Consider the following 13814-nt stretch of genomic DNA (forward strand, 5'->3'; position numbering starts at 1 on the left):
TCTGAAAAACTTATAATAATAATAATAATGAATTGCATTTTTTATAGCGCTTTTCCAAGTGCTCAAAGCGCTTTACAATGGTTCATTCATTCATACAGGTTTCTATATCAGTGGTTCTCAAACTTTTTCATGTCAAGGACCCCCAAAATTATATGCATTTGGCCGCGGACCCCCATCTCAAAATATGTTGTTCCATGGACCCCGAGAAGCAAAGATTTGAGTTAAAAATGTTCGCTTTGAAAAACATCTATTCAAAGATTTGCACATATTTTCATAATTTTTCAAAAATAGCAGATCTACAAGCTCGTAGCGCGGCACTCGGTGCCGTGCTACGAGCTTGTACATCTGCTATTTTTGAATAGCCAAAGTATAAAATAATGCTTTTTAGCTCAAATCAAAAAGTGACACAGATACGTTCCAAGTCTTAAAGGGTTAAGGAACAGTCTTTCTTGTGTTTCTCCCTCAGATAACCTTTATTTAATCCATTAAGACCGGGAACGCATCTGTGTCATTCTAGATGTCTTTGTGTAATCAAAAATAGCAGATCTACAAGCTCATTGTAAGATCACTCCGCGTCGTGAGCTTGTAGATCTGCTATTTTCAAATAGCCGAAATATATAGCTTAAACGGTTAATGAATGTTTACCAATGAAAATCTAAAGTAACTAGTACAGTAGCTAAAGATTTCAAATAATTGCAGTGGAGTAAAAGTACAATATTTGCCTCTGAGATGTAATGGAGTAGAAGTAAAAGTATTGAAAATTGGAAATACTCCAGTAAAGTAAAAAATAAATAAAAAATAAAAAAAAATTGTACTTAATGATAACTATATAATTTAATAAGAATTCAAAGCATCACAAGCACCCTCTAAGTGATCATTCTGTCGACTGATTCTGACTATTTTGATTAACCCATTCCGATTCTAAAATAAATCTTATAAATCCTAACAGGTTTATGAAAAACGTATGTTTCTAAATATCAGTGTCGCTCAAACCTTTTCATGTCAAGGACCACCCAAACATCATATGTATTTGGCCCCGCGGACCCCCCCCCCTCTCAAAATATGTTGTTCCAGGGACCCCCCAGAAGCAAAGAGTAAAAAATGTTGATTTCAAAGATTTGCACACATTTTCACGATTTTTCAAAAATAGCAGATCTACAAGCGTGTATCTGCTATTTTTGAATAGCCAAAATATGAAATAACGGTGGTTAAAATCTAAAATGACACGGATGCGTTCCAGGTCTGAATGGGTTAATCAAATCATTGAGAAAAGTAGTTTTTCGCGGTTTGGATCATCTTTAAAAATGTTACTGTATATCAACCAATCAATGTGAACGCATTTATTTTATTTTATAATAATCTAAATCGATTAGTCAGAGTAACCACTTAAGCCCTATTTTATACTTTGTGTCATGCAAAAATAGAGATAATAGCTAATAACTGTTTTGGGAAATGGATTATTTAATTAAAATCAGTTATATTCGATTAAACAGATAAGTTTGATTTAACTGTTGCTCCGATAATCATTTCCATGTGCGTTGGTCATTTATCATAGCTGCTTCCCTGTGGTCTGACTCTGTACTCGTGTGTTTAAGACAAAGAAATGCCAGAGCTCCGAAGTCCTTCTGGTATTAGTACCTTTATTAGAAGGATAACCCCTTGAGATGTGTCCTCTCATTTTAGAGAGGGTCCTTATGACAAAAATACAGAAAATACAATGGACGGTACTTTTTGAACCCATTAAAGTAATACTAGGTAACGTTAAAACAAAAACTAAAGTTAAATTGTATATCTTTTGTGAGTGGCAAAAGTTTCACAACACCCACTCCATGAATTTCACCCCCGGAAGCCTTTTATTTATATATTTTCTATTGAACGGTGTCGGGGGGGACTTTCCCGGGAAAATGACGTCATCTGGCCGGAAAACAGAGGCGGAAATGCACTGGTTTCCTGTTTGGCCAGGAACTACCGCAACGGTTTCCTGTTTGGCCAGGAACTACCGCGCTAATAACAAAAAGGAACCTCACGCTGATTTTAAGAGAATGTAGGATTGGAAGATCGAAAAAGAACAGAAAAAGAAAGCACAGCTCATGGAAACTAATGCTCCACTGGCTAAGAGAAACGATCCGCAGATAGTATAAAACAATTAAAAGAACACTTTTTGAAACGCTTCCGGCTTCCGGTGAAAACAAATGGAATTCTGGGTAATCGAGGACTACGGAAATTGTATGCAGTGACGGTAGTGACCAGCAGAGGTTGCTAAAAATCATTATTTGTGAATCTGCATTGTACAACTTTAAGGCCTGAGGTTCAGATTCTACAAAATGCCTTTTGCAGTTTTGCAGTTTTTTGAAAAAACTTGTGTTTCTATGTCAGTGGTTTTCAAACTCTTTCATGTCAAGGACCCCAAAATGTATATGTATTTGGTCGTGGACCCCCCTCTCAAAATATTTTGTTCCAGGGACCCCCCAGAAGCAAAGATTTGAGTGTTCGCTTTAAAAATACACATATTCAAAGATTTGCGCACATTTTCTCGTTTTTTTCAAAAATAGCAGATCTACAAGCTCGTTGCTTGTATATCTGCTATTTTTTAATAGCCAAAGTGTAAAATAATGCTTTATAGCTCAAATGTAAAAATACACAGACCTGGAACGCGTCTTAATGGGTTAAGACAAAGAAATGCCAGCGCTCCGAAGTCCTTCTGGTACTTTTTTAATTAATGAAAAGGCAAACACGGACACGTTTAGGCTAGTCAAACCTTCTTCAGGGTGAATGATTCACACGCTGCAGAAGGCTTGGCGCCGAAACGCGTCACGTTTAAGCAATATTACACGAGAGGGTGTGCTTTACCGTCATTATTGGCACGCCAGTGATGCGGTCAGGAACGAGGCGAAGCCGAGTTCCCCGAGCATCACTGAAGTGCCAATAATGTAAGGTAAAGCACACCCTCTCGTGTAATATTGCGATTATACAACAGTTACCAACAAAACACATCCAAATGTATTCATATTGTGGGGCAATTCATAATAAAAAATCTTCGCTATTATCCGTTTCCCTGTAAAGAGAAGAGTTTATTTGACTGAGACATTAAATAGTCCCTGTAGCGGCGCTCTGAGGCACCGTCTCATCAACACAGCTGAGCTATCAATGCTTGCGCAGTGGAATGAATTCCAGTAGGCTATATGCTCCGTCGTACGACCGTGTCACGTGACCAAAATAACTGATCTACAAACGTTGTGAACTTGTAGATCGGCTATCTTCGCCGTGCGATACCTGGCGACGCGTTTCAACCCATTCAATCCGGGGACGCATTCACTGTCATTTTAAGATTTCTTTGGCTATTCAAAAATAGCTGATCTACAAGCTCACAGCGCGGCACCGAGTGCCACGCTACGAGCTTGTAGATCTACAATCTTTTTGAAAAATCATGAACATTTGTGCAAATCTTTGAATATACATTTTTTTAAAGCGAACATTTGTAACTCAAATCTTTGCTTCTGGGGGGGTCCCTGGAAAAAAAATATTTTACAAATGTTCGCTTTAGAAAACTATATATTCAAACATTTGCACAAAATCTTAAAAAAATTAGCAGATCTACAAGCGCTATAAGCTTGTAGATCTGCTATTTTTGAATAGCCAAAAAAAAATCTAAAATGACACGTTTCCCGGATTGAATGGTGTTGTTGTTGCTTCTACTCTGTACCTTACTCATGTATTTCCTTGTTGTTTTCTTATGATGTCTTTACATGACGGTGTATACGTCCCCCCTCTCCCCCCCCCCCCCCCCCCCCCAGGCGTGTGACACCCCCCTCCACCCTCTGGGCAGGCTGGTGGAGAACCTGGTGGCGGTGTACAGGATGACCTACGTGGGCGTGGGCGCCAACGTTGCTTCTACTCTGTACCTTACTCATGTATTTCCTTGTTGTTTTCTTATGATGTCTTTACATGACGGTGTATACGTCCCCCCTCTCCCCCCCCCCCCCCCCCCCCCAGGCGTGTGACACCCCCCTCCACCCTCTGGGCAGGCTGGTGGAGAACCTGGTGGCGGTGTACAGGATGACCTACGTGGGCGTGGGCGCCAACCGCCGCCTCCTGCAGCAGGCCGTCAACGAGATCAAGTCCTACCTCGGCCGCATCTTCCACATAGTCAGGTTTGAGAAGAAGATTATTTTTTTGTCTTTTAGCCCGTTTAGACCGGGAACGCAATCCGTGTGTCATTTTAACCCATTAAGACCTGAGGCCGCTTCTAAACATTTTCTAAATCCTAACAGTTTTTCGGAAAAAAAATGTAAAAAAATAATTTTCACGATTTTTCAAAAATAGCAGATCTACAAGCTCGTAGCGCGGCACTCGGTGCCGCGCAAATCTTTGAATATAGAGTGCAGAAGTCCTGACGTCACTCGTTCATCCCCAGGTTCGTAAAGTAATTTCTCTATGGAGAATAACATTGGGTCATCATAGAATCGTCTCATATAAGAATTGTGGTCCAAAAATAAACAAACTGTCTCTGCGATATTGTCAGGGAGGAGGCTCTGTATCGTTTATGATAGTCAGTCACTTATATTTGATACAGTCTGTTCCTGGCGAAAATTTTACTAATTCGGCGGAAGTAACATTATCGTTTTCTCACCGTCAGTTGATGCTTCATATCCATAAGCAACCCGATCGCCAGAGAACTACGTATGTTTGCACGGATCGAGTGCACTTCATTCCGTGGATAGTCGCCTCGAAACCCCGAAATTGCGTGCATATGTACGGCGCTCCCTTTGTGACAAAACCATTTCGGAGGCGCGCAGTCACAGGCGAACTGTCACCCCGTGAAGGACCACCGAGGGAGCTAAGGCGACCGAGTTGCCGTCCTGAACGGTGTGACGTTCGCCTGTGCCTACTCAGCGCCGTTTGAGTTATGTACCGATAGGCACAGAATCGTTAATTTTGTTGTGGGGACTGCTCTGCTTCCGGGTTTTTCCGGGTTGCGACTGGTTACGCCCATCGTGGGACTCGCCGTACATATGCACGCAATTTCGGGGTTTCTAGGCGACTATCCACGGAATGAAGTGCACTCGATCCGTGCATACATACGTATATCTCTGGAGATCAGGCTGCCATAAGAGTAAAACCGCCAGGGTCATTTGTTTATTTTTGGAACAAAGTTCTTATTTGACGCGATGTTAAATACGTCTATGGGATTCAGAATGGGGGTGGAAAACCGCGAACCAGTAGACAAACCTAGGATGTGTAAATTACGTCAGACTTCGGTGCTCTATATATACATTTTTTAAGCGAACATTTTTAACTCAAATCTTTGCTTCTGGGGATTTGACAAATGTCTTCTAAATCCTAACCGTTTTTTTTTTTTAAACTTACATTACTATAATACTGTATCAGTGGTTCTCAAACTTTTTCATGTTAAGGAGCCCCAAAATAAAATTATATGTATTAGGCCACATCTCAAAATATGTTTTGGTACTTTAAGTATATGTTGATGCCAATACTTTTGTACTTTTACTCAAGTAATATTTTGAACACAGGCTTTTTACTTGTAACAGAGTATTTTTTATATAGTAGTATTGCTACTTTTACTTAAAGTAAAATATCTGAGTACATCTTGCACCACTGCCCACAACACGGGTTCAAACCCCATTAATCTAGGACTGTGGTACTCAAACCCATATTCTTATAATACAATGATATCGTTACGTTGATGATGGCTGGATAGATACAATTATAGATAATATTATGTGTCGTAATATATATAAAAAGTATAAAGATATCGGCTCATAAAAAAAGAAAGAAGAAACATAGCTTTGAATTGCATTTGATGTGTGCTCTATAGGTTTCTGTTCCCTGACCTACCAGAAGAGGGCGGTCTGATTCCAGAGCCCTCCGCAGAGGAGGAGAGCGAGGCGGGCTCAACCAACGCTCCACTGGAGTCTCCTAAACCTGGGTATGCATCTGGCACAGACCGTCAGAATCACGTGACTTGAAGTAATCAGTGGTGTAAAGTAACTAAGTACAGTACATTTACTCAAGTACTGTACTTAAGTACAATTTTGAGGTATTTTTTACTACAAGCTCACACGCGTTGTGAGCTTGTAGATCTGCTATTTTTAATTTTAGTACTTTTACCTTTTGGTACTTCAAGTACATTTTTATACCAATACTTTTGTACTTTTTTACTCAAATACATTTTGAATTCCGGACTTTCACTTGTAACAGAGTACTACATTGCAGTATTGATACTTTTGACGTAAGTAAAACATTTGAGTACTTTTTTCCCACCACTGATTATGTTGTCTTGTCTTGTCTTGTCACCCCCCCCCCCCCCCCCCCCCCTCCCGCTCCAGGCGCGTGGTGAGCAGCTCCGCCCTGCTCCTCCCCGTGCTCCTCCCTCGTCTCTACCCTCCCCTCTTCACCCTGTACGCCCTGGACAAGGAGAAGGAGGACGACATGTACTGGGACTGCGTCCTGCGCCTCAACAAGCAGTCTGACCTGGCCCTGCTCGCCTTCCTGGGAGTTCACGAGTACGTGACGTCGTCCTTTACAACAGTGGTTCTCAACCTGTGGGCTGGGACCCCCCGGGGAGGGGGGGGGTCCCTAAATGATTTGGGAGGGGTCCCCAGATGACAGTGCAAGTGACAATTTAACTCTTTGATTGCCATTAACGTGTTTCACCGCTATGGTGCAACGTGCCATTAACGTGTTTCACGTGTTTTTGAAAAAAATAGAAAAGAACTAATATATATATATATATATATATATATATATATATATATATATATATATATTTTAGAACCCAAGATATCATTATCTGAAGATTTGCAGCTCCATCCACTCCTTGTTTAACTTATAACTGAAAAAGGCTGTATCTCGCTTCCTAAGCACTTTTTTTTTACTTTGAAAAAATAATTATATATATATATATATATATATATATATATATATATATATATATATATATATATATCGTACTGGCCAGAAATAGACAGAAATAATTCTGGCACTCAGTGAGTTAAGAACCTTTTTTCAATACCTCAAAAAAGGAAAGAAAGAAAATAAAAAGTCTATCACTGCATCAAAAGTGATCAACAAACTATAGCCTACTATAAAAACTGCTGAAACATTGGCCAAATTGTAAATGATATAAGAAAGAGGCAAACATTGTGAAAATAGCCGATCTGCAAGCTGTGAGCTTGCAGATCGGCTATTTTCACAATGTTTTATCTGCCGAGTCAAACTAAATATAATGCCTCAACTCCTACAACTCCAAGTGCTGGTCAGGGTGGGGGGTCTCCAGTTCAAATATCATTGTTTTGGGCGGTCACGGCCTGAAAAGGTTTGAGAACCACTGCTTTACATGAATTTAATCCCCACATGCCATAGACTTATGTTCTGTCTTGTTTGGAGCCTAGCTAGGGCTGTCACGATTACACATTTAAGTTGACGATTAATTGTCACGCAAATAATTGCGATTAGCGATTTAACCCTTTAAGACCTGAGGCGATTCTTTAAAAAAAATCTAAATCCTAACAGTTTTTTGAAAAAAAATATAAAAAAAAAAAATTCACGATTTTTTCAAAAATAGCAGATCGACAAGCTCGTAGCGCGGCACTCGGTGCCGCGCTATGAGCTTGTATATCTGCTATTTTTGAATGGCCAAAGGCATCTAAAGTGACACAGAAGCGTTCCAGGTATCAATGGGTTGTGTGTTTGGCCAAAAATTACAAATAACTTAAATATATAAATAGAAATTATTGACATTTAATAATGTTATACTTAGCTGATCTACTAGCTTTCAATGTGTCACAAGTTTTTTTTTTAATATTTGAAAATGTGAACATTTTTCCAACATGGAAACGATTATGACGATTATGCAAGAATAATTGCGATGATCTCAAAATAATTGCGATTAGACGATTGTGTAATATTTGTGACAGGCCTAAATAGAGCTCACTAAACTACCTCAAAATTGTACTTAAGTACAGTACTTGAGTAAATGTACTTAGTTACTTTAAACCACTGATGTAGACATAAATACATTGTTAAAGTGTGTGTGTGTGTGTGCGTGTGCGTGTGCGTGTGCGCATTTATCTTTGTATTTCTTTCAGGAAGTTTTGGCCCGTGTCTATCCCTGTCTCCATGGCTGTGTTGGGAGAGAAGCAACAGGTATAAACATGTTTTTTTTTCTCCAATGTTTATTTATTCCAATGTGAAGGTAGGTAGTGCCAACACAAAGTTTCATGTTGCTACAAAACATGAAATAAGCACTGCTTACACAATATTTTAATCGCTGGTAAGTGGCCATGCTACAGCATAAGCGGGATTATCCTCTCTCTAGGCAGAGGCAGCCCCGCGGTTATTAGCCTCTGCATGGTGTGTTATGTTTGGCTAATACCCAATTCATATACTTCATCTTACCAGGGAGTCACGCACCCGAAAATAGCAGATCAACAAGCTCACAACGCATCGCGAGCTTGTAGATCTGCAATTTTTTTTTCGGTTTCATGAATCTTAACCCATTAAGACGAGAACACATCTGTGTAATTTTAGATTTATTTGGCTATTCAAATGTAGCAGATCTACAAGCTCATATGCCGCGCTATGAACTTGTAAATCTGCTATTTATATTTTTTAATCTTGGAAATTTGTGCACATCTTTTGAATATATATTTTTAAAGCGAAGATTTGTAACTCAAATCTTAGCTTCTGGGGGGTCCCTGGAACAACATATTTTGAGATGGGGGTCCGCGGCCAAATCCATATCATTTTGGGGGTCCTTGACTTGAAAAACTTTGAGAACCACTGATGTAGCAACATAGGTTTTTTTTCAAAAAATTTAGAAGACATTTTGTAGAATCGGCCTCAGGTCTTAACTCACCAGAGTTATTTCAGATTTTTAGCTGTTGGCTGCCAGAGATTTTTAATTGAAAAACAAAAAGTACTCAGGAGCCGAGATACAGAATTTTTAAGTTTTAAGTTAACAAGGAAGTGGATAGGAGTCTAGATCTTCTAAAAATCATATCTCCTTGGTCTTTGAGTCAAATTTTTTAAAAAAAAGTAAAAAAAAAGTAAAAAAAAAATGCGTTTCAATAGAACGCAAAAATGCGTTTCAATAGAACGCATTTATGCGTTATTGGCAGGCAAGTGATGGATTCAATAGAACGCATATATGCGTTATTGGCAGTAAATGAGTTAATGGAGTAACTGTCTGTCTGTCTGTCTGTCTGTCTGTCTGTCTGTCTGTCCGTCCTAGGTCCTCTCCAGCACTAAAGACGCCTGCTTCGCCTCAGCAGTGGAGACCCTACAGCAGATCAGGTAGGTCTTCATGATGCCAGTGTTAATTTTTACAACAAATTTGGATTTAGTTTTAGTCATAGTCTTTTGAATAACATTCCATTTCGTTTTTGTCATATTTTAAGCATCTGAAAATGTAGTCTAGTTTTAGTTGACTCTAGTCAACTAAATTAGTCAACTAAATCCACAGTTGGATTTAGTCAACAAACTTTTATTTTGGCAGGCATTGATGGCGTCGTAATGTCTGATTTATACTTGGCTGTGTGCCAAAAATAGTCGATCTACAAGTCGATCAACGGGTTAAGAATGTTTTAACACATTGAATGCCAAAAACGGTCCGGACCGTTTTTGAGGGTCCAAACGAGAAGTGCCGAAAACGGTCCGGACCGTTTTTGACCCAATTCTATTTTTATACGAGTGGCCCACGTGGGGCGCTAAAACGAAACTTTGACATCACACAAGGAGTTTCTGAGAAGAAGAGGCTGGATGAGGCTCCATGTCAAAAATCCTTCCGGTCGGCGTTTTCAATGTTATCTCCTTGACTAAAAGCTTAATATCTCCATTTCTTTTTAATGTGGTGGAAACGAGCCGTTTCCGATCGGCGATCACGCTGCAATGGAGGATCGCGTTGGAAATATTATTGTTCCAGGCGTTAGTCGGGACCCTCCGCCGTCTCGCACGCACGCTTTGTTTACATGCACTTCCGCGTCGGGGCTTCTGCAGCACGAAACGTATAACGCAAGTGGATGGAAGAAATGCAGGCACTCAACGTATAATATTTTAATAAACCTCTGGCACCCAATGTGTTAACTAACCCGTTGCACTCCAAAATAAGAGGGAAGCTCAGTTATTCATTCTTTGTTGGCTAACGCTTTTCGGCACCAGCCTTGCTCAGATCAGAAAGAAGTCACTTCTTTGATTGATTGATTGATTGATTGATTGATTGATTGATTGCAGTACCACGTTCACGCCGTCGGACAAGCTGCAGGTGATCCAGCAGACCTTTGAGGAGATCACCCAGGAAGTGCTTAAGCTGCAGAGGGGGGACTTCCTGTGGTCCATGGACGACCTCTTCCCCGTCTTCCTCTACGTGGTGCTCCGTGCACGGTCAGCACGCGCGCACGCACACGCACGCACACACACATGCATACATGCACACACACACGCACATCTTGCAGCAGATATCAAGTTTTTTTTTATGGATCTTAAAGGATAGGTAAAGAATAAGCATTGTGCTTCAGCCTATTCCTTTGTCATTTGTCATTGAATTTAGATTTTGTGGGTGAGTTGTTTATATGTACATTTATGATGATAATTTTCTTGTAAGTCCACACAAGTGTGTTTTGATTTTGTATATACAGTATGTAGATTGTACACTGACATTCTCATCACAGCAGACACGCAATTATTTCTTATTGTATTTAGATCTACATATATTTATTTCTGTTCCTATATAAACCAATATCCCTCCCCCGTCCTCTCCTCTCCTCTCCTCTCCTCTCCTCTCCTCTCCTCTCCTCTCCTCTCCTCTCCTCTCCTCTCCTCTCCTCTCCTCTCCTCTCCTCTCCAGGATCAGGAACTTGGGGTCAGAGGTCAGCCTGATTGAGGACCTAATGGATCCATGTGTTCAACATGGAGAACACGGCATCATGTTCACCACACTCAAGGTAACACTGTGTTCTCACACACACACACACACACACACACACACACACACACACACACACACACACACACACACACACACACACACACACACACACACACACACTGACCCAACAGTCAATTACTCTCAGACATTTAGGGTGCTAAATTTAGCCTCTAATGTTCAAAATCTAGGAATAATATGTCGAATTTGGAAGGGCCGTATAATTATGAATATCAAGCATTTTTTATTTTAAATCATATATTTGTTGTGATAAAAAATGATATCCCATATGCCAAACATATATATATATACTGTATATTTGATATAATATTTTACATAATATGAGATGTGAAGGGAATTAATGTTTTGCCCCATCCACTTTGAAACTTGCGGGTTTCTTGACCCCTGTATATCTGTGACACTGGTCTGGTCTTAACTGTGTACTGTGTGTGTGTGTGTGTGTGTGTGTGTGTGTGTGTGTGTGTGTGTGTGTGTGTGTGTGTGTGTGTGTGTGTGTGTGTGCGTGTGCGTGCGCGTGCGCGTGCGTGTTTATGTCACGCATGACCTCTCCCCCCCAGGCGTGCTACTACCAGATCCAACATGAGAAGATCACTTAAAGGAAGTACTGGTGGTGGGGCCGTGCTCCTCAGTGATCCCGCCTTCACCCGCCACCCCCACCCCCCCCTCCCCACCCCACCCGCTAGCGCAGGCCACAGAGCCAGCCAATGGCGGGGCTAGGGAGATCGGAGAGCTTTGGTTGGATGACGGACGCACGGTGCGGCCAATAGAAGAGCAGGAGGAGGAAGAGGAGGAGGAGGGGGAGGGAGGATCACACTAACAGGTTGCCTCGCAGCTCCATCTGCCGCTGTTACATAGACACCCCCACCCCCCCCCCCTCCCCACCTCACGACTGACACACACACACACACACACACACACACACACACACACACACACACACACACACAGTATATTTATATAAAGGCTGCAGGACTCTGCTCATTGCCTGGTGGCTGACCCTTACCGGCATCATTTTTTTTTAGAGAATCGCCACCGTTTCAATTTACTGAGCTGTATGTACGCAGTGGTGAAAAAGTACTGAGTTTCGAGTTTTCAAGATGTATAAAAAATCTTTTTGAAAATAGCAGATCTACAAGCTCACAATGCGTCGCATCGCGACGCATTGTGAGCTTGTAGATCGGCTATTTTCAAATGGCAGAAGTGTATATAGGGCTGTAATGTACGTTTTGTAATAATAATCAAAATCTACAAAGTGACTAGTAACTATAGTTTTCAAATAATTGTAGTCGAGTAAAAGTACAATATTTGCCTCTGAGCTGTTACAGTGGTGGAGTAGAAGTAAAAGTACTGGCACAATTGTAAATACTCAAGTAAAGTGCAAATACCTCAAAATTGTACTTAAGTACAGTACTTGAGTACACAGTACTTAGTGACTTTCCACCACTGCACGTACGCTACACCTTCCGTTCCACACTGCCAGTGACACGTCCATGTTTCATGCAGATTAGATTTTTTAATGAACATGCAAAAAGAACAGTTTTTGGGGTGGATGTCACGGCACTAAGACCTCAGTGTTTGTTGATGCTCACCACCAACAACCTCCGTGTGGCACGTCTTTGTACTGTGAAAAAAAAAAAGTACACTAAAAGGGTCAGTTCACCCCCCAATATGACTTTTTTTTCTATCGATTACACACCCCATGGAGACTTGAATTCATGGAGATCTTTTTCGTTTTCGTCACATTCCCAAGCCAATAATTTGGCTAGGAGACACAAAGTGACAATTTTTGAGTCTCCTACCGGAGACGTTAGCATCTTTCCCGCCGGTCATGAAATTATTGGCTTAGGAATGCGACAAAAACAACAACAAAAAAAACTCCATGAATTCAAGGCTTCATGGGGTGTGTAATTGATTGAAAATGAGTCATCTTTTGGGTGAACTGTCCCTTTAAGCATGAGTTATACTTAGTTGTGCGGGCGCGCACAGCTACCACGTATAAAATCATGCTTCAGCCGTACCATCACGTCGATGTCAGCGTGAGAATACTGAGGAACAGGCAAGGAGGTCCGTGACGCGCTGGGACGACGGTTAAAAACAGTGTTAAAGTGGCGGAATCGTGAACAGCTCTTGATACAGCTAAGAAGAATGGATGTTATGCCATCATTTCAATCGGGAACCTTCATTGTGAAGTCCGAGTATTCCAAGCGAAATGGCTGGCAAAAGGAAAAAAAAAATACTACGAGATGCTAAAACAAACTGTGAGGGTGAGGTTCAGTGTTTCTTTCATGACGATCTGAATGCCAAATTCAAGTTTTCAGTATTAAGGAATCTGTGCACAAGGAAGCAAAGGAAGGAGGTCGCGTTCTCCTGTCGAAGACGGTCTTCTGCCACAGCAAAGAACTGTAAAAACACTGACATTAACAAACACTTTACGACGAATACGTGGATGTGTTTTGCGTTCCTTTTTTTATACAGGGACAGTTTCCGTGTTCCTACTGTGTATACAGGTTCAAGAAAGAAAGAAAGTCTCAAACATGCATGACGCATCAATTTGCTCATGAACATGCGCAAATGGTATATAGCGGTTAGGGCCCTATTTTTCGCAGGTGCCTTACCCCATTATCCCTAAACGTCTTTGCCCTTTTCAAATAGTTCAACTGGCCGATCTACATCGACACGTTGTGAGCTTGTAGATCGGCTATTAACCCATTAAGACCTGGAACTGTGTCATTTTTAGATTTGAGCTAAAAAGCATTATTTTACACTTTAGGCTATTCAAAAATAGCAGATATACAAGCTCATAGCGCGGCACAGAGTGCCGCGCTATGAGCTTGTATATCTGCTATTTTTG

The 13814-nt window shown here is 40.9% G+C and overlaps 1 protein-coding gene across 1 annotated transcript in view; it reads left to right on the top strand.

The window, feature by feature from the left end:
• als2b (alsin Rho guanine nucleotide exchange factor ALS2 b) overlaps window positions 1–11893 on the top strand; it is a 68899-nt gene extending 57006 nt beyond the window's left edge. Inside the window, 8 exon segments of the mRNA XM_080422677.1 lie at window positions 3994–4151; window positions 5837–5947; window positions 6348–6524; window positions 8109–8166; window positions 9254–9315; window positions 10252–10401; window positions 10865–10961; window positions 11521–11893. Coding sequence (XP_080278803.1) covers window positions 3994–4151; window positions 5837–5947; window positions 6348–6524; window positions 8109–8166; window positions 9254–9315; window positions 10252–10401; window positions 10865–10961; window positions 11521–11559 — 852 coding nt within the window. The 3' untranslated portion in view covers window positions 11560–11893.
• The last annotated feature ends 1921 nt before the right edge of the window (window positions 11894–13814 follow it).

Source organism: Gymnoscopelus braueri, assembly GCF_963280865.1.
Source record: "Gymnoscopelus braueri genome assembly, chromosome: 24".
NCBI classification, from domain to species: domain Eukaryota; kingdom Metazoa; phylum Chordata; class Actinopteri; order Myctophiformes; family Myctophidae; genus Gymnoscopelus; species Gymnoscopelus braueri.